The sequence below is a fragment of the Rhinoraja longicauda genome, chromosome 15, assembly GCF_053455715.1.
Source record: "Rhinoraja longicauda isolate Sanriku21f chromosome 15, sRhiLon1.1, whole genome shotgun sequence".
NCBI classification, from domain to species: Eukaryota; Metazoa; Chordata; class Chondrichthyes; order Rajiformes; family Arhynchobatidae; genus Rhinoraja; species Rhinoraja longicauda.
The window spans coordinates 30,537,844-30,561,813 of record NC_135967.1 but is presented as its reverse complement, the minus strand read 5'-3'; the positions used below and the strand labels follow the sequence as shown (position 1 = coordinate 30,561,813).

At 40.8% G+C, this 23,970-nt stretch overlaps 1 protein-coding gene across 4 annotated transcripts in view; it reads right to left on the bottom strand.

Moving 5' to 3' along the window:
* The window catches only part of zdhhc9 (zDHHC palmitoyltransferase 9), a 92,941-nt gene that overhangs the window by 26,723 nt on the left and 42,248 nt on the right, over positions 1-23,970 (bottom strand). For 3 of the 4 annotated variants that reach the window (XM_078412408.1, XM_078412404.1, XM_078412406.1), the window contains exons 2-4: positions 22,472-22,632; positions 8,218-8,376; positions 4,714-4,851 (exon numbers count right to left, since the gene is read on the bottom strand). In XM_078412408.1, the coding sequence (XP_078268534.1) occupies positions 4,714-4,851; positions 8,218-8,376; positions 22,472-22,562 (388 nt within the window). In that variant the 5' untranslated portion in view covers positions 22,563-22,632. The remainder of the gene's footprint in view (positions 1-4,713; positions 4,852-8,217; positions 8,377-22,471; positions 22,633-23,970) is intronic. The other variant, XM_078412407.1, reaches the window with a different exon arrangement.

Below are 23,970 nucleotides of genomic sequence, written 5' to 3'. Positions count from 1 at the left end.
ATTTTCTCTTTAACATTATCTGTTGTACTCATGCGTGGTATGATTTGCATGGGTAGCACACAAAACAAAGATTTTTCACAGTATCTCAGTGCATCTGACAATATTAAACCAATATCAATATTTTCAGAAACAATGAACTGCAAATGCTAGTTAATACACAGAATGACACAAAGTGCTGGAGTAACTCAGCTAGTCAGGCAGCAACTCTGGAGAACAAGGATAGGTGACTTCACAGATCAAGACCTGAAACGTAACTTATCCATGTTCTCCAGAGATGCTGCCGACCTGCTGAGTTACTCCAGCACTTTGTGTCCTTAACGATATTTGCACATTGTTTCCTGTTTAAGCTTTAAAATAATAGTTGTTCTCCAATTTATCTTATACCACCTCAAACTTTGAGATGCAGATAAAAATATGAAGCATTAAACTCTGTCATTTAAGTTTTGTGCATTCAGGTGCTAGTTAATTTTTAACACACAATAAGCCTTAATTACACAGATTCCTCAGTACTGGTTGTTTTCCCAGAAATAAGAGTTCTAATTAAATCAGTTCTAAAAGGGGCCATCATATACATTTCTGATGGGAGTTTACTTACTTGTACCCTGCTTTTCCCAGTGCTTTACAATGTTGTGTGGGGAACTTGGTGTGAACCCTTGCCCTTCGTGCTGCTCTACCAAGCATAAAGATATCAGTGGACGGTTGAAGGGTTGTTCACTCATGCAGAGAGAGGGCTAAGACAGCACTTCCAACATATCCAACAGACAACGCAGGGATCAGCTCGGAGGTCCATAGCTCAGCACTGAGCAGCTATATCACTCTGCCACTCCTGCCTACTGAACACCAGCCCTCCCCACGCCTGGGTCCTGGACTTTCTCACTGCCAGGCCCCAAGTGGTCAGGATGGGGGAACACACATCTAGCTCCCTCACCCTGAACATAGGATCCCCCCAGAGGTGCGTCCTTAGCCCCCTACTGTACTCCCTGTACACACATGACTGTGGGGCCAGGTTCAGCTCAAACTCCATCATCAAGTTTGCTGATGACACTGTGGTGGTGGGCCGGATCTCCAACAACGATGAGAAGGCCTACCGGGAGGAGGTGGCTGATCTGGCACTCTGGTGTCAGGACAATAGCCTCCTCTTGAATGTCACTAAAACAAAGGAGCTGATTGTGGACTTCAGAAGGGCTAAACATCCAAGGACGTACACGCCACTGGAGATAAATGGGTCGATTGTGGATAGGGTGAGCAGTTTTAAATACTGGGGAGTCCGCATCGCAGAGGATCTGACGTGGGCAACGCACATTGCCGCACTGGTGGGTAAGGCTAAGCAGCGCCTTTACCACCTTAGACAACTGAGGAAATTCAGAGTGTCGCTGAGGATCCTTCATTGCTTCTACTCTGGGGCTGTAGAGAGCATCCTGTCCGGCAACATTACAGTCTGGTTTGGGAACAGCTCTGCCCAGGACAGGATGGCCCTGCAGAGAGTAGTGCGTTCGGCAGAACGCACCATGGGAACTACATTCATCCCTCTGCAGAACCTATACATCAGGAGGTGCAGATCCAGAGCAAGTAAGATCATGAGGGACCCCTGCCACCCCAGTAACGGACTGTTCCAGATGCTACGATCAGGCAAACGCCTCCGCTGTCACGCTGTGAAAACGGAGAGAATGAGACGGAGCTTCTTCCCACAGGCCATCAGGACTGTCAACTTTTATAACCCCAGAGACTAAATTTTTGTCGACACTAATAGTAACTTATTAACTTTATTTATATGCTGTAACTGTAATTCTTTTTGTGCACAACCCGCAGGCATTGCCACTTTCATTTCACTGCACATCGTGTATGTGTATGTGACAAATAAATTTGACTTGACTTGACCAAACAAGAGGGGGCTTCCTTGCTGCAGGGAGAGCGCAGGGGTTCATACCGGGTTCCCGGATCAGCCCAAGCGGATGTCCTTGATAAAGTACAGGGAGTACGTACCAGTGAGGCTTCAGCCCAGAGGACCAAGAGCATTATAAGAATTTAGTACCCTGTGGGACAGAGCTAGGCAGGGCACCTGTGCAGTGTCATACAACCTCTTATATTCAACACCCGCATTTAGAAATGCAGCTTCCTCCCTTCACGAGATTTGCAAAACCTCAGGAGACAGAAATCCTATCTCTATCACATGCCCTAAACGTGGAATGTCAAAACGCACGCACACTGAAATCTGTTCCTAAGGTTCAGCTCCTTTGAAATCAATAGACTATCAGAGATCAATATACGTTTAATTTCTACAATTAAAAGGATAAATACCCGCTCCTTGACATTTTATTTCTAATAATACCATATCTCATTTTAGCTTTATCTTTCTGTACGAAATGAGTATTCTAACTCAGGCTTCCTGCTTTAGACTGTGCATTTCTCAGCAAGTTATCTCCAGTCAGATTGGGTGAATAAACACGCAGTTGTTTACCTAGTTTTTCCATGCCAAAATTCCTTGAAAGGACACAGAGACTAAAAGGGTCACTAATAACCTGAATTTGCTCCTCAAAAGCTCAGCGAAAACATAATAAACAGTGAAGACGATCTTTTTATTTCAATTATTTTCTATCCTTGAACATACCCTTTATTTTTGTTGGACCCGAACCGAAAATGCATCTGTCCATTCCCTCCACAGATGCTGTCTAACCTGCTGAGTTCCTCCAAGTTCCTCCTTGTTTTTTGCTCGTTTCCAGCATCATTATTTATGTTGATATGTTGCACATAAACACTTATATTTGTCTTTCATCGTAAATTCTTGGACATTAAATTTATTGATGCTTAGAACTTTGTATTCCTCGTATGCATTCCAAATACAATTCATCCAGAACCTAGTGGCACAAAGTTTAATGCTTCCATTCTGGCAAGCAGAAAAGAAATGAAGTGTCTCTGTGCAATATATCAACATAAATAAAGATGCTGGAATCTTGAGCAAAAAACAAGGAGGAACTTGGAAGAACTCAGCAGGTTAGACAACATCTGTGGAGGGAATGGATCGATGCATTTTCGGTTCGGGTCCAATATAGATAAATAGACAACATGGCAACCCTCCCCCAACCGCGCATTAGCGGACCCGGCAGCCATCCGTTGGGCCCAAAGCTCTCCTGCACTGGTGTAGCACCTTCCCCTCCATCCCCCCTCAATGCCCCTTTTCACCCCCTCCCCCCCTCACCCACTATTTCCCCTCACCCCCCCTCCACTCTTAGGGGCTCTCCGGCATGCCCCCACTCACCCACTCCATCCTCCCATCCTCCCCACCACTCCCCCCACTCACCCATTCTACCCCCCCCCCACTCAATCTCCCTCCCCTGATGCTCTCATCCCCCTCCCCCTCATTGGCCGCCACTCCTGTCACTCGGGCGGGTCCCCCTCCCCCCCTCCGAAGGGCAAACCTCGCCCAACTGCGCACTGGTCTTTTTAACAGTATTTTAAAATGGAACTGTCTTTTTTTCAGGATTGTTAACTTTTTTTAACAGCCTTTTTTTAAAAACTACTCTGTGAGCAAATGGGTTTTCTTTAATGGAATTTTTTTTCGGTTTTTAAAACTTTTTTTTTAATGATTTTTTTAAATTTTTAAATCAAATAAATCTCAACTGTAAAATAAAGTGCCTACTCTTTGAAAAACATGGGTTTTTAAACGGCTTTTGTTAAAATGAAACAGGTTTTTTGGGGGGTTTTCTAACGTTTTTTTTTAATGAAAAAGTCTTTTTTTGTAAATCAAAATAAATCTTAGCTGTAAAATAAAGCGTCTATTCTTTGAAACAAACGGGTTTTTTTAATAGCCTTTTTTTAAATGAAAATGTTTTTTGGGGGGGTTTTGAAATGTTTTTTTAAATGAAAAGTGTTTTTTAAAATCAAATACGCTCCTTTGCGTACCACACTTCAGTATAGGCGATTTTGATGGAGTGGTTCATCTTGCTCCTCTAGTATCTTTGAGCTAAACTGCCGTTTTTAAATGAGAACATTCTACCCCCCCCCCCCCCCCCATTGGCCAGCACTGCCGTCACTCCAGCGGGTCCCGTCCCCACCTTTCCATTGTGACGTCACACTCTGAACCCTGCCAGTTTAGTTCAATTAAGCGATTTTTTAAACTTTAAAATCTCTCTAACTTTAAAAATATAGGACCAATTTGAATTAAACTTGGATGAAAGGGTCCCCAGTGCAAAGGTGAGTAAGGTGGTCCTAAAATTGGCGCGCTACGTGTGACAGGGGCACAAATATGGTTATATCACAGGTGGCCAAAATCACAAACATCCTCACAAACATCATCACATCCTCACAAACATCATCACATCCCTCACTGCGACACAGAGTTTTAGTAATAGATCTATAGATTAGCAATCTCACTCAGCCAATAGACTGGCCAAAGTGGTAAATGGCCAAACAACAGGTAAAGAAAGTGAGCTACTGTTCATAATCATAGTATAATATCCCACTTCTGCCTAATGCAAATACTGGATAAGCAGGACAGAATGATCCATTTAATTGAAAATTGCCTAACTCTTGAAAGTTCAAAACAAAGCTATGTCCTAATTGGATTTGATCACAAAGCCCAAAGAAAGAAAGCAAAGAGAACCAGATAGAACCATCATGTAATTGAACCAATTAATCAAGTTTCACCATAACTTTATGTTTCAAATTGTTGGGATAATGATATTACAAAGCAATTAATTTCCCCATGTTACTTACTCAGTGCCACGTGAACAATATCAAAAGCAAAGATGTAGACAGTGAGGAATGACAACGAGATGGTGAAGAGGTAAAAGAAACGGTAATTCCTCTTTCCAACACAATTTCCAACCCAAGGACAGTGGTGATCGAAACGCTCTGTGAGGGAATGAACACTGGAAATTAAAAGTCTTGCAACTTATCTTCTCCAGTTAAACTTATGCAGCCTTGATAGAAACTAAAATGCAAAAATACTTGGCAAATACAAAATGAATTGGGTCCCATCACCCACAGCATGTTCTGGACTTAGTGAAATGATTACATTGCATTTCAGTTTGCTTTGTTGTCACCTTCTCCAAGCTAACAATGGTCTATTCTACATTTTCCTCTATATGTATCTCTTTTGATCTTACAATTCCTTATCTCTGTAACCCTCTCTATCCCGATCCCCAACTCTTGCCTCATGTGTAATTTTTTTTCCCCAAATTCATTCATGTAGGTTAATTGACTGGGTAAATGTAAAAATTGTCCCTATTGTGTGTAGGATAGTGTTAATAGTGTTAGTGTGCGGGGATCGCTGGGCGGCGCGGACTTGGTGGGGCCGAAAAGGCCTGTTTCCGCGCTGTATCTGAAATATGAAAAAAAAGATATATATATATAATTGCATTGAAAGTTTTACATTTACACTTCAAGGGAAACCGTGGTATTGTTAACATGTTGTCTCTGGTATATGAACGGTAATAGTGTCTTCTTATTGATTCAGTCTGACTGTTCTGAACATCACAGCGAACATCACACAAGGCTGGCATTTCTATTCTGTTTCCTCATGGTGTTTATGTAGGAAGGAATTGCAGGTGCTGGTTTAAACCGAAGAAGGATCTCAACCGGAAACATCACCCATTCCTTCTTTCCACAGATGCTGCCTGACCTGCTGAATTACTCCAGCATTGTGTCTATCTTCAATGTAAACTAGCATCTGCAGTTACTTCCTAGATTATTTTGTTTTAGCTATAGGCCAAACATTATGGCAAAATATATTGGGTGTACCTTTTTTGTTTAAAAAGAGATTTGCTATTTATTAATCACATCACTGCAATTTATAAGCACCAGGGAAATAATGTAGAAAAGAAAAAGAAAAGAAAAAGAAAAGAAAAAGAAAAAAAGAAAAAAGAAAAAGTAAAAAGAAAATAAGGAAAAAGAAAAAAGAAAAAATGAAAAAATGAAAAATGAAAAAAGAAAAAAGAAAAAAAGAAAAGGGAAAAAGGAAAAAAGAAAGAAAAAAAGAAAAAAGGAAAAAGAAAAAAGAAAAAAGAAAAGATAAATGAAAAAAGAAAAAAGAAAAAAGAAAAAAGAAAAAAGAAAAAGAAAAAAAGAAAAAAAGAAAAAGAAAAAAGGAAAAAAGAAAAAAAGAAAAAAAGTCTGGAGACTTGCCAGTCTCAGTCTGAAGAAGGATCCCGGCCTGAAACGACACCCATCCTTCCTCTCTAGAGATGCTGCCTGACCCGCTGAGTTACTGCAGCACTTTGTATCTACCTTACGAAGGCAATTTTTTTTTTTAAGCATCATTTAGCTGGTGGATGAAATGGATTGATAAGGATCAGAATGTTACAACATACAATACAATACATCTTTATTGTCATTGTACAGGGGTACAACGAGATTGGGAATGCGCCTCCCATACGATGCAATAAATTAATTAGCTAGTCAGTATTAATTTAAACAACCCAATGAAACAAATTGGAACAGTTTTAAAACAGAATAAAGTGCAAGTAGATCTGTGCCAGTTCACTGTGCGATGTGACCATCCGGCTCAGCAGGACCGGTTCATAGCAGCTATGGCCCTGGGGATGAAGCTGTTCCTGAGTCTGGAGGTGCAGGCGTAGAAGGCCTTGTATCGTCTGCCCGATGGTAGAAGTTCGAACAGACTATTGCAGGGGTGTGAGGTGTCTTTGTGGATGCTGGTGGCTTTTCTGAGGCATCGTGTGTTGTAGATGCCCTCCAAGGTTGGTAGCTGTGTTCTGATGGTCCTCTGAGCTCTATGGACTACCTGCTGAAGAGCTTTCCTCTCTGCTTCCGTGCAGCTGAGATACCACACAGGGATGCCATGTGTTAGGATGCTCTCTATGGTGCAGCGGTAGAATGTCGTCAGCAGCTGTTGGGGTTGACCAGACTTTTTCAGTGTCCTTAGGTAGAACAGTCGTTGCTGTGCCTTCTTGACCAGCGCAGCAGTGTTATTGGACCATGTGAGGTCCTCCGAAATGCGAGTGCCCAGAAACTTCAAGCTGGACACTCTCTCCACACTCTCCCCGTTGATAAAGATCGGGGCGTATTCCCCGTTGTGTGACCTACGGAAGTTGATGATCAGCTCCTTGGTCTTGGTGGTATTTAGGGGCTGGTTGTTATCAGAGCACCAGCCCGCCAGGTTCTGCACCTCCGCTCTGTATTTTGTTTCATCACCGTTGGTGATCAGCCCGATCACCATTGTGTCGTCTGCAAACTTGACAACGGTGTTGGTGTCGAATGCAGGAACACAGTCGTGTGTGAAGAGGGAGTAGAGCATGGGGCTTCTACATCAAATGTGAAGGGATCATTGAAATGTATGGCACCGAGGCAGGCCGTTCAGCCCAATATAACCACATTGGGAACTTACCACAGTATCGATTCAAAGTACATCCCCGAAACTTGGGACCCTTTTTTCAATTGAAAAGAAACTCAGAACTGAATTTCAAATGAGTATTAGAATTTCTACAAAACCACCTTCTATTTCTCCTAAAAAAAAAATCACACATCTACGGGTGCTGCACTGTAAGGAGTTTGTACGTTCTCCCCGTGACCTGCGTGGGTTTTCTCCGAGATCTTCGGTTTCCTCCCACACTCCAAAGACGTACAGGTATGTAGGTTAATTGGCTGGGTAAATGTAAAAATTGTCCCTAGTGGGTGTAGGATAGTGTTAATGTACGGGGATCACTGGGCGGCACGGACTTGGAGGGCCGAAAAGGCCTGTTTCCGGCTGTATATATATGATATGATATGATATTGCCACTACCTGGTAGCAGCAAAATATTCTACTTAGACTTTAAAGCAACCAAATTTTGGAGTAGCACCTACAACTACTTTTATGTGTCACATATTTGAATCAAAAGACATGATGATAATAGAAGAATAATTCTTGGTAACTTGCTTATCCATTGTGTCTAGATGTCAAAAGAATATTGCATTTTACCTGTTAACTGTTTGCCTCATTTTGAAAGTCTTCACAAGGTTAAAAATCTGGAAATGTTAAGCACTAATGCAAATTCTAAACCCCAATTGTCAAACTTGGTCAAAACTAAACTTGGACAGAAGATGGACAGAGAGCAAAGATGTTCACTCAAAATGTTGTTGTTTCAATCGTCAAGTGGTGTCTTGAACAAGCAGCTGATTTTCAGTTGGATATTCATCTCTTTGAGGTACAACACGTCTACTTTCAATCAGCTTCAGCAGAATATTTCAAGCGCACATCAAAAGACCGATCATCTTACTTACCCACACAGTTATCGCAGACACTACAATGGGATGCCCGGGGTGGACGGAATATCTTGCATGTGTAGCAATATTTCAGTTTTATAATCTGATTGTTGATCTGAATGTCTTTAATTCTAGGTGGTGGCCGTTGACCCACTGGAACATTGCCATTTGCCGCTTCTGGAAATTATGGTAAAATGGATGAATATATATCAGAAAACATTAAAATTAAACTTTTCATAGTCATACAGGACAAAGGGAGGCCCTTGGGACCAACTTATCCATACAAATTGTGAAGGTTATATAATTCCTTTTTCCAACATTAGGTCCATATCTCTCTACTCCTTAGCCATCATAACTCATATACTGCTTTGGCCTAGGAAAACTTACTAATGAGTTCATCTATATTCTCATTCAAGCCATTTATATCTATATGACAAACAGCAATGGCCCTGGTGCCAATTCCTGTTGTATACCACTGGTTACACACTTCCAATCATAGAAACACCACTTGACCACTACCTTCTGCTTTCTATAGCCATACCAATTTTGGATCCAGTCTACCAATACATCTTGGAACTCATGTACCCTAACTATTGGGACGAGCCCACCATGTTGAATTTTGTTAAAGGCCTTTCTAAAGTCCACATAAACCATGTCTACTGCCCTGCCTTCAGCAAGTTTCTTAGTTACCTTCTCAAATACCCCAAGATTTGTGAGATATGATTCCCCCTGCACAAAATTATGTTGACTCCTCCTATTCAGTCTTTGCCCTTCCAAATGAACATAAATTCTTCCCCTTCATTTTTTTCCTCTCTAATTTCACTATTGATGTTAAACTCATTTAACCTGTAGGTTTCTGGCTTGTCCCCAGCTCGCATATTGAATAACATTAGCTATCAGTAGAAAGCTTATTTCGCTTTTACATTAAGTATCAATTAAGGAATGAGGTTATATAATTAATGCCGCAGTATATCATGTGTTACTGACACAGACTACCGGCAAAAGCCAAATTAGAAATTGGCTTCATGATGAATAAAAACGTGACAAGATTGTTGAATACCCATAAAGATTAAGCCAAAGTACTATTCAAATATTCTAAGACACACAATGTCTTGTCTTATATCTGGATCCTGAGTCTGTAATAAAGTATTGATTAGTTGATTGATTGATTGAAGACACAAAGTGCAGAGCAACTCAGCAGATCAGTCAGTATCATCGGAGAACATGGATAGGTGATGTTTCGGTTGGGTCCCTTCTTCAGACTGACCACTAGGAAGTTGAAAAAGGACGGAGGTAATATTTCTTCTCCAGAAAAGTTCAATGCATATTCATCTGTTGGCAAGACTCACACTCAAATGAAAATTTCCATTTTTGGGCAAAAGTAAAAGGATATCACATCAAGTCTTCATAAATGACAAATCAAATAAACTGACCACTCTCCTTGCAAAAAGTCAACGACTGAAATCGTGATTTATTTTGTTTAATCCACAAAATACCAGAAGTCCAATCGGGTGCAAAAAATAGAGTCAAAGCTACATGTGGGAGGATAATTGGCACTTAGAGCCTACTTGTTAAAATATTCAAAGCAGTACAAAGTTCTATCTCTACAGTTGAGTTAATGAGGGAAAATGGAAAACTAAGGGAGAGCAAGGACACTTCTTCCCTGGACTCCAGAGGCCAGTAAACATATGTTCACATCAATTCCAAGATTCAAATGCAATGAGTCAAATGCGATATTTTTTTTAAAAGCACAATATTACCAAAAATCAGACCAGTTTTGAAGTTTAAAATTTATTAACTTTTCTTATTCTGGAAAGATAGATCAGCCATGATTGAATGCGGAGTAGACTTGATGGGCCAAATGGCCTAATTCTGCTCCTATAACTTATGAACTTTTCTCAGATGCAGCGTTTGATCTCAGATTTTGCACAGAAAAAGTCTGCCCAGATTCAAACCTGGCCATGGCTTTTCCAGGAATGGATCAATATAAAACATTGCCTTCTCCTTTCAAGTGCAATCCCCGTCCATTCCTCTGTACCTTCTGAATTATTCACAGGAACCAAAGGACTGGATTTTCAGAAATGCTTTAACATTTGCAATCAGGTCAAACTTAGACACCGTTACCAGTCACTGTTGACAGCAATCTGATTAGTGTTTCGCATCATCTGCCAAGTAAAACATGAAATCATCACCTATCTACTACAATTCCTTCTTCTGAATCTTCTGCTCACAAATTGAAAAGAGTTTTAATCATTGAAACCCCTCCTCATCCTCAAAGACATTGTAATAGATTTACACACAGTTCTGAGGCATATCTTTTTCCTCCTGCTCTTACTCCAATCCAATTCTTACCCCAATCCAATTCTACAAGGCACCTGTGGGCCATCTTCTCTTGGCACATTAGTGGCCATTCTTTGGCCTCTCCACATCTCACAACCAACCTACTCTCTATTTCAGAAAAGGATTCTTTGAGCTCTTTCTGGAGGTTGAGATGGGGAGGGGGGTTGCAAAAAAAACCCCAGAAAATCTTGCTGCATGCCGGCACAAATTGTGTTGTTACCTCAGGAGCTGAAAATTGAATTGAACATTACACCCAACCTCGTAATGGAGCAAACATAATTAATGAAACAGCTAAAGATGCTTGGGCATGACACATTGCCCTACGGAACACCTACAAGAACACCTTAAGATGACTGACATAAAATAATCACATTAACCATTAAGCAGCCACAGCACTAATACACGCAGCATTTCTCTCAGTTTCTTTCAATATCAGTTTTCCCGAGGCTCCTGGATATAAATGATGTCAAAGAGAGTCACTCTCAATTTACCCAATGTAACAAATTATCAATGTAAGTGTATCAAATGAAGGAAAATTTAGAACATGTCCAAAATTATTGACAAACACATGTTTAACGGGTTGACTGAGTGCATTTTTCTCTTCATTGGTTTAGTTTAGTTGAGTTTAGAGATACAGCGCAGAAACAGGCCTTTCAGCCCACTGACAGTGCCAATCAGCAATCCCAGTACACGATCTTACACACGAGGGACAATTTACAATTTTTACCAAAGCCAATTAACCTACAAACCTGTATGTCTTTGGAGTGTGGGAGGAAACATAGAAACATAGAAAATAGGTGCAGGAGTAGGCCATTTCTTTGAGCCAGCTCCGCCTTTCAATTTGATCATGGCTGATCATCCAAAATCAGTACCCCGTTCCTGCTTTCTCCCCATATCCCTTGATTTTGTTAGCTCTAAGAGCTATATCCAATTCTTGCTTGAAAACATCCAGTGAATGGGCCTCCACTGCCTTCTGTGGCAGAGAATTCCACAGATTCACAACTCTCTGGGTGAAAAAGTTTTTCCTCATCTCAATCCTAAATGGCTTACCCCTTATTCTTAAACTGTGACCCCTGGTTCTGGACTTCCCCAACATCGAAGACATTTTTCCTGCATCTAGCCTGTTCAATCACTTAAGAATTTTATACGTTTCTCTACGATTCCCTCTCATCTTTTTTTAAAAATTAATATTTTTATTGCTTTTTCCGAATAGCATACAAAAGCACTGAACATAACATAACAAGGCACATCAACAACAAGGTCGCATTTAGGGACCTGAAGGCACTTTAAATATAAAGGAAATAAGGCACGTTTCTGTTGTAGTGCATGTTTACAACAAACTATTCCTCATTATAGTGGATGGAGAAGAAGAAAAAACAGTTTTTTTAAAAGAAATATATATACTGCTCCCACTTTTAATATCCTAACCAGACAATAATCACAATGAAAATAAAGACAGACAGCAGTTCACTACAAGGCCTCAGTAAAATCTTCCCCCTCCAGAAATTTCATAAACGAGTCCCAAATCTTTTCAAAAATGTCATCTTTCTAAATTCCAGTGAATATAACCCAAGTCAATCCATTGTTTCAGCATATGTCAGTTGCCCAATCCCAGGAATTAACCTGGTGCACTCCCACAATAGCAAGAATGTCCTTCCTCAAATTAGGATACCAAATTTATGTAGGAAACCAGAGCAGAGCATCCAGAGAAAACCCATGCAGTCACATGGAAAACATAAAAACTGCAGTTTTGGTCTCCAAATTTGAGGAAGGATATTCTTGCTATTGAGGGCGTGCAGCTTAGGTTTACTAGGTTAATTCGCGGAATGGTGGGACTGTCATATGTTGAAAGACTGGAGCGACTAGGTTTGTATACACTGGAATTTAGAAGGATGAGAGGGGATCTTATCGAAACGTATAAGATTATTAAGGGGTTGGACACGTTAGAGGCAGGAAACATGTTCCCAATGTTGGGGGAGTCCAGAACCAGGGGGCACAGTTTAAGAGTAAGGGGTAGGCCATTTAGAACAGAGATGAGGAAAAACTTTTTTAGTCAGAGAGTTGTGAATCTGTGGAATTCTCTGCCTCAGAGGGCAGTGGAGGCCAATTCTCTGAATACATTCAAGAGAGAGCTAGATAGAGCTCTTAAGGATAGCGGAGTCAGGGGGTATGGGGAGAAAGCAGGAACGGGGTACTGATTGAGAATGATCAGCCATGATCACATTGAATGGCGGTGCTGGCTCGAAGGGCCGAATGGCCTACTCCTGCACCTATTGTCTATTGTCTACATACAGACAGAACCCATAGTCAGGATTGAGCCCAGGTCTCTGACGCTGTAAAGCAGCGTCTCTACCACTGCGCCACAATGCCGGGTGAAGATTGGCAGCAAATTATACACCAAATGGCAATTATTATACATAAATAAGCCCGGATCTTATATGTACATCGATTTAGCAGAGAAAATCACCCATCAATTATAAATTAACGTACAAAAATAGGTTCGTTTTTGGTTTAAACTGATAAACAAATTGCTCCTATCAGTCAGGTGAAGCCAAAACTCACCCAACTCAAGCAGAGATGATCAAAAGTAAAACTTGGCCAAATACGAGATCCAAATAATAAATGCATTAAAAAAACCAAATAATGATTATTCCCATTGAAACTTCGATCATAATAAACAAAGCAAAAACAACGTGGAGGTTATGAAGCGGACATAATCCATTCACCACTTTGCAGAATGACATTGGAACAAATCCCACATAAAAAGGTACTCTGGCAATATATTTGTTCCAGTTTCTTGGCTTGCCCAAAGTGACAGATGTCTACTTTGACAACCGACTGGGAGAAAGTCACCTCTTGTCACAGAAGCATTTCATCAGCACCAGATTTTCTTGAAACTGAATCATAAACTGCAGCTTTCTTGGATAAAATGAAAAATCATTGCAACTTCAATAAGTCGCATTTTAAAGTAAAATAAACATATCAAAAATGTTAACCTGAACCAAAGGTGGTTTAATAGATTTGGAGATGAGAATGACCTTCATCATGTGCAATGTCATTGTTTCAATGAAAGAGAGTGCATGCAATCTACATAAAGTAGAATATGCAGAGGCTCACACGGTCCGCATTAGGACAATTTCCATTCCCAATCTCCAAAGGAAGCCCTAACGTGACCAAGATGTTCATTGGTGACCAATGGAGCACATTAATCCAATGCTACGAGGCATGGCATCAACCCTATTTGTCATGCGCCTGGTAATTTAAAATTCAGCAGTACCCGAGGCGCAAGCAGGTCAATGAAACTGGTCAAGGTTAGATCACAGAATCAGGGCCTGATGAGAGGGAATGGAAGGATTGAGAGATTGGCAACTAGAGGAAGTGACTGGTGGCTGGGTGCTGGGGAATGGGACGACTTGACCCACAGACCTTTTGATTTAGATTTAGAGATACAGCGCGGAAACAGGCCCTTCAGCCCACCGGGTCCGGGCCACCCAGCGATCCCCGCACATTAACACTATCCTACACACACTAGGGACAATTTTTACATTTTTTTAATTAACCCAGCCAAATAACCTACATAGCTGTACGTCTTTGGAGTGTGGGAGGAAACCGAAGATCTCGGAGAAAACCCACGCAGGTCACGGGGAGAACGTACAAACTCCGTACAGACGGCGCCCGTAGTCAGGATCGAACACGAGTCTCCGGCGCTGCATTCGCTGTAAGGCAGCAACTCTACCGCTGCGCCACCTGAGGTCCCAAAGGAAAATCCCCGTCTATTAAATCTGACCGTTGCTACTGATCAAGCTGAACTTGTAGAACGGTCTAGTTGAACCTGGAAATATTCATAACTACACACCACTCTGTGGGAAAAATAACTATATTTACATAAGCTCAGCACAGAATACAAAAAGAGTACTACTCACACAAATTCCTCATTTTGGAGAAAACAATGCCACCAAGCCCTGGTTTGTGAAGCTTGTCTCCAGGGGTTGCCACCAAAACTTCCAGTAACTCCATGCATGCACTATTGTCTGGGGAACTGAACACCCCACATTTATCAAGCTGTGCTTGCACAACCAATACAGCACACACATACATTGGTGCAGTCTGAAACAATCTATTACTCATGCAACTGCCTTTAAAAATCCTGCTACTTGTTGAGAGTTTGGAGTGGAAAGAGAACATTGAAGTGGAGCAGGATAGGCAGAGGGATCTCAGAGCAGCTTGTTTGTAAAATAGCAGCACAAGCGCAGTCGGTTTCTAGAAAACAAGATTATCAATTTGCTTTGTCTGAGATCAGTTGCTTGCTGGGCAAGACAGGGCCTGTATCAAAGCACAATCCTTCACAATCAAAAAGTATCAAATTACTGTAAAAACCCTCTACTTTTTGGATATTTTCTGAATGGATTAAAAGAGTACAAGGAGTACATTGGTGGAAGATGGGATGTGGGAAGAATGGAGCCAGATTTGTGTAGGACTAGTATCATTGATAGGGTTGCCAACTTTCTCACTCCCAAATAAGGGACAAAAGGTGACGTCACCGCTCGCGCCCCACGTGACCTCACCCAGCCAGCGGCCACGTGCTCCCGCTCCACCAATAGAGGCCGCTCGGACCGCTTGGCGAGTTGCTATGCGACCTCCGTCAGGTGAACACACTCGGCCCCGCTCCCCGAACAAACTCCGTTAGCCTACAGTGTCTGTGCCTACAGCGGCCAGTGGGCCTACAATGTCCAGGCCTACAGTGCCCCCCCCTGGGCCTAATACAGGACAAGGGCGGTCCCTTATGGGACAAACCAATTTAGCCCAAAATACGGAATGTCCCGGCTAATGCGGGACAGTTGGCAATCCTAACCATTGAATACGTGATCGTATAAACTTGGTGGGCCGAAGAGATTACTGCCATGCTGTACGACTTTGACTGTAAAATTTTGGACCCGTTTGATACAACCCATGCATAATGCTGCCCTCCTTTGCTACCTCTGCCCCAATGAGTTTTTGTAACCCTGCAGTTCAAATCAAGCTCCAGGGCTGTTGCTGTGTCCAGCATGTGAAGTGGAACAGTCTGCAATCAGCAACCAGACCCCAGACAGTTGAACAGTTACAAACCATCCTGATGGCTTTTTGAAAGCCCACTGCTCTCAAAGACTATTGAGCTGCTTTTAAATATCTATCATCTACAGTCATAGAAAAAGATCAAAAGGAATAAAATAATTAAAACATTAAAAATTAAGGTTCTAAACATTAACTGGAAGCATTTGAAGGATCCAAATTGATTAAAAGCATTAAATTTAAGAAAAATAATGAACCAGTTACCACACTTACTTTTCCATCCAAGGTGGTGACACCATCTTGATGAATGCAGCTACATTATATCAGTCAAGGCTCAGATAAAGCAGAGGGACTAGATGCAAAGTGCATCCGGTTCCTCAACTCAGTAGGACTGAACCCTGTCACTGGACTCCAGACCAAGTTCAGCAACAGAGCAAGAGATCAATTGACCTCAGCACATTCCTGACGTCTCTGCAGAAATGTACAGAGGTGGAAATTAGGAGCATGCTGACCCATGCAAAGCTGTTTCAGGCAGTTTTCTGCAGAACCACGGGCTGCAGTTCAGTGCAATCCAGGCCAATTGAAAGTCCACTTGAACAATTATAATAAAAGGGCAAACATTAAAAGTATGAAATAAAACAATATTTAGAATTAAAGTGCAGGCTATCAAATGAGTACATTATGAATGATTGGAGTTTCAATTATACCATTAAACAATTATATTTTGCATGGGACAAATATTATATATTACATTTAACTGAATGACTCAGCAGAAAATGCTTTACCTCTATCGTATCCAACGTAGTAATTTAAAATTCTCATCATGTTCAGATTTCTATGTGGCTTGTCTTTAACTTCCTTCAGTCACATCTCACTTTGATATTTTCTCTAATTTCCACTTTTTATGCAATCATAATTTCCTTTGCCCCACCACATGGCCTGTTATCAAATGATTTGGTCACTCTCACAACTAAGCTACCACACTAAAAATAGAGCAGGTAAGTGTTTTGGTAGTTTAACAATTACTTCAGATGTTTATGACTGAAGGAAACATAGAAAAATAGGTCCAGGAGTAGGCCATTCGGCCCTTTGAGCCAGCACTGCCATTCAATATGTTCATGGCTGATCATCTAAAATCAGTACCCCGTTCCTGTTTTTTACACATATCCCTTGATTCCTTTAGCCCTAAGAGCTAGATCTAACTCTCTCTTGAAAACATCCAGTGAATTGGCCTCCACTGCCTTGTGTGGCAGAGAATTCCACAGATTCACAACTCTCTGGGTGAAGAGGTTTTTCCTCATCTCAGTCCAAAATGGCCTACCCCTTATTCTTAAACTGTGGCCCCTGGTTCTGAGCTCCCCCAAAATTTTGGAACATTTTTGCTGCATCTAACCTGTCCAATCCTTTAAGAATTTTATATTTTAAACAGATCAGTCAATTGCAGAGAGAAACAGTGGAAAAGAAAACACGGAATGAGGAAGTTAGTTTAGTTTATTATTATCACGTGTACCAAGATACAGTGAAAAACTTCAGCTTCTGTCCAAAGACAATACATGAATGCAATCAAGCCATTCAGAGTGCAAAGTTAAAGGATAATGAGATAAAACATAATGTTGAGAAGGTGGGTAGCAATCTATTGGCCAACACCCACCCTCTTCCGAATATATCATAGTGATTTCATGTCATCAATTAAAAGCTTTTGCTGATTTACAATTTTAGTTCATTTGTGATAAACCAACACGTCCAAATTCAAAAGTGCAAAAACCACCAAAAGAATGAAAAAAGAAGATAAATCTGGCAACAGAGCTAGTCAGATGATTTTAAGTTAAAAATGCAAACATTCACTAAGAAATAATAGGAATCAAACATACCATAGTTTTCTGGTTCAGGAAATTAGTTAATAATCAGAAACTATATATTCCATCAATTTCAACAAGGAAGATTCAGTGATGGAATTATTTATTTCTGCTATTGGATGGATACAGGTGCAGAGTATCAGCTTTGGGAGTGTTGAAACATTGACAATAATAAAGAGAATAAGTTTGCGGATAATTGCGAAAATTGGTGGAGTTGAGGGTAGTGATGAAGGTTGTCAAATGACACAGCAGGGTGTAGAAAGTTGGATGGGGAGGTAGCAGGTAGAATTTAACCTGGCCAAGTGCAAAGCAATGCATTTTGAGAGGTCATATGCAAAAGAAAAATATTCAACAAATAACAGGAACCTCAGGAGCATTGATGTACAGTGGGATCCTAGGATGCATGTCCATAGCTCCCAAAAAGAGGCAACACAAGTAGTAGATATGATGGTATCTGGAGTATTATGTGCAGTTCTGGTCACCACATTGTAAGAAAGATGGGAAGGCTTTGGAGAGAGCACAGGATGGTTGCCTGGGTTGGACTGTATCAGGCACAAAGTGATGTTGGACACTTTTCTCTGGAGTGTCAAAGGCTGAAGGGGGACCTGATAGAAGTTTATAAAATTATGAGAGGCATAGAAAAGGGAGATCATCAAAAGTCTTTTCCCAGGATGGGAAGTCAGATACTGGAGAGCATAGGTTTAAGGTAAAAGAAGGAGAGTTTAAAGTAGACATGCAAGACAAGTTTTGTTTTTGTTTACATGCAGTGGTAAAGCTTTTTACTGTACCTCGGTACACTTGACAATAAACTAAACTGAACTGGCAATTGCCTAGAATTGCTGGGAAAGTGGCAGAAGCAATGTTTAAAGAGACATTCAGGCAGACACATGAACCAGTAGGTAATAGGGGATGCGGACCATGTGCAGGCAGATGGAATTAGTTTGCCTGGTATCATGTTTGGTGTGGGCCGAAGGCCTTATTCCTGTGCAATGCTGTTCTATGTGAAGAGAAAAGAGTAGGGTACATACTGTAGTTTAGTCCTTTAATTACTATAAAATGCAAAAACTCAATCAATTAATTAAATTGATAAGAAAGATTTCCTCATTGCCCACCACTTTATTTTAATTACTGCATTAAAATGTTCCCCCATATTGCTGCTTCAGTTGAAATTAAAGTTGCAGCATAAATGAGTCTGTCAGTAACTAAATCCTAGTCACATAAAAAGAAACCAGGCTATATAAATAAGTGGGCCGCAAGACGTTTTTTTCACAAGCATCAAAGCAGCACATTTTCTCCCAGAACTTAATGTCTAATGCAAATTATGTGTTTTTACTGGAATAGACTGCATTTTCTTGATACTGAAACATGTGTCAGAGCTGTTACATTTGCCAAATATCAAAAGACACCGATTTAATAGACCAGGAACTCTGCCAAAATACTGAGTTTTAGGTAGAGCATTTCCAAGACTCTTTTTCCGAACTCACAATATCACCACATTAAAAACTTCACCATTAAAGAATAGCTACTGCATTCTACGTTATGGAACCATTATGTGCAATTATATACAAGGCTGTGTCAAAGCAATGTGTACATTTTCTGTCTCATCCATATAGTCCATCTTTGGCCCCTAAAAGCTTTCAATGATTATAGAATAAAAGGTTTCATGTACTGGCTGAAAATATTGCAGAGCATTTAGAACCCAAAAAACCAAACTAGTCAACCAGTTAGGTAGGAATTATGCTCCACAGGAGTTTCCTCCCATTCTAATTCATTCAATCTATCCTCCTTAACTCCTTTGTTTGCCTGGTCCACCTGTCCCAACTCTCACACTCGGCATTTTCTTCTGCGGCCATAGTGCTAGACCCTACACATTCTCACTCATCTTCATTCAGGGACCCCAAGAGCCCTTCTAGGTGAGACAGACGTTTACTTGCAAATCTTGTCTATTGTATTCGGTGCACCCTTTGAGGCCTCCTCTACATCATTAAAACCAAACATAGGCTAGGTGACTGTTTCACCAATCACTTGCACTCTGTCAACCTGGGCCTGCTGTAGCTCTTGGTTACCAACCATTTAAATTCCCCTTCCCATATAGACTTTTTTATCCTCGGCCTCCTCCATTGCCAGAGCGAGGCCTGCTACCCAATGGTACAAACATTGAATTCTCCAAGTTCATGCAAAACCCCCAACCCTCCTTCATATCCCTGCACTACCATGTTCACACCTTTCTCCCACTACCTCGTCACCCTTCCCTCTCCTCCTTCCACTAATATCTTCAATCCCTCCTTATTCAAAGTCCTCTATTTCTTTTTTTATCCCCCTCTTTCGCCTCTCCATTGTCCCATCCCATATCCGTCCCTTCCATTCCTCCTCTTTCTTCCTTACCTGGCACCCTTTCATATCTAATTCACCTCTAGGCTTTTTTTACTATTTCCACCCATCTTCCAATCACCCGTTCACTTCGATCCACTTATCGTTGTCGGTTTTTGCCCCACCCCACCTCTCTCTATCTACTTTCCCCTCACTTATTTACCAGAATGAAGAAGGATCCTGACCCAAAACATTGCCTGTCCATTCCCTTCACAGATGCTGGATTCTTCTAGTACTTTGTGATTTGTTCAAATTACCCTCCTGCTTATTTCTCTCTCCTGTATTTATCCATCTTCTCCTGAAATGCATCGTTCCTTTTTACTTCAACTACTGAATAAGATAGCATTATGACTACTCACTGAATAAAGATGTTTTTGTCCGAATTCCTAACTGGATTTATTATTGTTATTCATATACTCCACCATAAGTGGAAGCATCTACGTCACCAAAATCTTATAATAACGAGGAGCAATTAGGTCACTCCTCACCCTTCAATTTTCATGAGCAATTGGTTCCAATTTGTTCAGTCCTTTTGATAGTCGTAACCACTCTGATGCAAAATTATTCTTATCTATTTTAGGGCACCTTTGCAAACTTTTTTCAAAGTACAGGGACTAAAATGTGCACAGCATGGCAATTCTGAACCTGATCAATACAGTTTTAGCTTTTCTGCTTATTTTTCTGTACGAGTTTAGAATATATAATCACACTCAAATGCAAGGGGAACATAAGTGAGCCAGAACTGACTAAGCTCAAAGGTTATAAGCAGAAAATGCTGAAACGTTCTGCTAGTCAGGCTACATCTGTGAAAAGAGAAATAGAATTAACATGCCGAGTCAAAGACCCTATATCAGGATCAGGAGAGAGAGAAAACAAAATAATTTTACATTGCGACTTTGACCCGAAATATTAACACCATTTCTCTTTCCATTCATGAGGAATGTCTTTAACATTTCTATTGAAGATGTAATGTAAAATTGTTTTCCATAGATGCTGTCTGACCTGCTGAGTTCAACATTTTGTTTTAATTTCAGATTTCCAGTATCTGCATTCCTTCACTCAAGAGATTAGTCACCTTGTCTTAGAATAGGAATTGAGCTTGAGGGGAGGGGGGAGGGAGTGCCAGAGAACCCCCTGAGTGGAGGTGGGGGTGAGGGGAGGAGGAGGATAGGGGAGGAGAAGGGGCAGGGGAGGAGGGGGGGGAAAGGGGGGTTATGGGGGGATGGAGTGGGTGAGTTTCGTCAGTTGGGGGAGGGTTGCCAGGCTCACAGGAGAGGTCCTGGGGTGTGCAGTAGCAAGTTTTGTTCAAATTAGTGTTATATTTTAAAAGTTCTTGACATTTTAAACTTTAATAAACCCCTTTTCCACTTGCTGTGCCCAAGATGGCTGCTGGGGGCGAGACCCTTCTGAGTGACGGGAGTGGCGGCCAATGAAGAGGGGGGGGGAGGAGAGTGGAAGAGGCAGGACCCGCCGCGATGACTGCCCGGGGCCTGGGCCGGGGTGAGTGGCTCCCTCACCCAGCCCCAGGAGAGGTTTGGACCCAAGGGGTCCACCCGAGTCTAGTATCCCTCTAAACCTTTCCTATCCATGTACCTCTTCAAATGTCTTTTAGATATTGTTACAGTACCTGCCTCAACTACCTCCTCAGACGGCTCTTTTAATATACCCACCACCCTCACTGTGAAAAGGTTGCCCCTCAGAGTCCTATTAAATCTTCTCCCCCTCACCTTAAATCTACATCCTCTGGTCATTGATTTTCCTACCCTGGGTAAAAGACTTTGTACATCTATCCTATTTATTTCCCTCATAATCTTATACGCCTCTATAAGATCACTTCATCCTCCTGCACTCTAAGAAATAAAGTCTTCGCCTGCCCAGGCTCTACCTATAGTTCAGGCCCTAAAGTCCTGGCAACATCCTTGTAAATATTCTCTGCACTTTTTCTAACAACATCTTTCCTGAAGCAGGGTGGCCAAAACAGAATAGAATATTCCAAATGTGGCCTCACCAATGTCACATCCCAAATTTCATACTCAATTCCCTGACTGATAAAGGCCAATGTGTTGAAGCTTTCCAGACCACACTTTCTACCTGTCTTTTCACTTTCAAGTAATTATGTACCCGTGCTCCTAGATTCCCACTGCTCTACTAAAAATATTAACTAAAAACTGTGCATTAGTACACAAAACTAATTTTTATAATACAGTTTGTACTCGGCATGAAAAATGTAACTGGAGTCAATACGTATGTGTATTAACACGTGAATGGGTCAATACAATTTTTAACGTTGAAACTGCAATAATGTTCTCATCTTTTATCACTCTCTAACACTTCAACTACATCTCCTTCCCACACGAGAAAGCTTATGCTTAACAACCAGTATCAAACTAGTGCTAAAGTCCAGTTTGAAATAGACTATGTACTCATTTCTTGTAGCTATGGAACTGAAACTGTCTAAACTTTATTTTCAGTTTCATTACTCCAAATTTTTTTTTCTGAACCCATATTATCAGAGGTGAGGCAACACAATGTTACGGTCTGGCCAACAATGATTTGAAGGTTATCTCCAATTCCTTTAAAAATGTCAAATTTTGTTTCCTGCAGTATGAAAAGTAATTAATAAAAGCAGATCACAATAAAGGCTTGTTCTTGCTTACCTATTTCCATCTCCACGAACGCGGCCTCATCTGGTTCAGCACGTGGGAGTACGCCAGGGTCACTGAAACTGGTGCGCAATAGCATGGCCATCACAAAGATGAAGAGGATAATTGCAAATACAGGAATTACAGGGGAAAGATGAATTGCCAAGTACGGACACCTTAGGAGAACAAATATAAAGAGAAAGAGAATTAGAATGGTCATTAAATATTAACCAACAGATTGCACAGGCATTGGAAAGGATCAATGCTGGATCAGCAATTACTTTGCTTCCTCCTCACCCTGAACCCTCCCCCATATGCCCACCCCACTGCTTTCCACCACAATACTTTCAAATATAGCGCATACGTTAATTGAACCCTTAATCCCATGAGTGGATGCACATTATTAATTGCAAAATAGACTAAAAGATCCCTACAACAATTCTAATGCAGCAGTTATAGGCATATTGGTATCGATAAAGTATTTCCTACAGTATTCCTGCAGTACCTTTGGAATATTAACCAAACTCAACTTAATAAACTAAACTCAATAATGATAAGAGGATTATTTGACTTTTAAAGAGAGAGCATTGGACTTAGTGCAATTCAGTGTACAGCTTACTGAAAAAAGGTATTCCAAGGTGTTTATGTTGATCAACATTTCACATTAAAAAACATACTGAATAAAGGGTTTTAAATCAGTAATTTCATAACGCATCATACCACTAGGATAGTAAATGGAAATTTGAAGAGAAAGCATGTGAAGATGACGTTGAATAAAGTCATAAATTAAGCACAATGAGCAAAATAAAATGTTGATGATAAAATAGCCAAATGCAAACAGAAGCTAGGTAACAAGAAAATCTTTCTTTTTTTATGATTCTATTTTAAATTGTATGACAAATCATTTCACTTTCCAGAATTTGCAACACAGCTCCTCCATCTTTGCATAACATCTGCTTAATTACATCACATTCAGTGATGTTTGATGCCTTTTTTGCAATTGCTGCAATACTTGTGATTACCTTTTGTCGTTGGCACTAATAAATTGTCAATAATATATAGACATGAGACTATTTATTTTTTCCCGCATTCCAGAATCTGCAATGTGCTGAGGAGATTCAATGGGTCAAGTAGCATCTGAGAGGGGGGGTGGGAAGGTTGGAACAGACTCAGTCCTGATGCAGTTGACAATCCTCTCTTCCCTCTTCCCCCCCCCCCCCCCCCCCCGGATGCTGCTCGACTCACTAAGTTCCACTAGTTTGTTGGTTGCAAGTAATATGTTCTTATACTAGGTCACATATTGCAATAACATTCACATTGATTATCAAAAAAATACTAAAATTCTTTCCCAAACAAGTTCTAATCACAAGGTTGGCTTGATTGTAAAAACAAACTACAGCTATTTGATCAAAAAGTTCAGATCTTAAATGCAAATTCTGACTTTTTCTCTACCAAAATTAATTGAAATGCTTGACTTTTCAACTTAATTTTTTTTTAAATATCCAATGTAATAG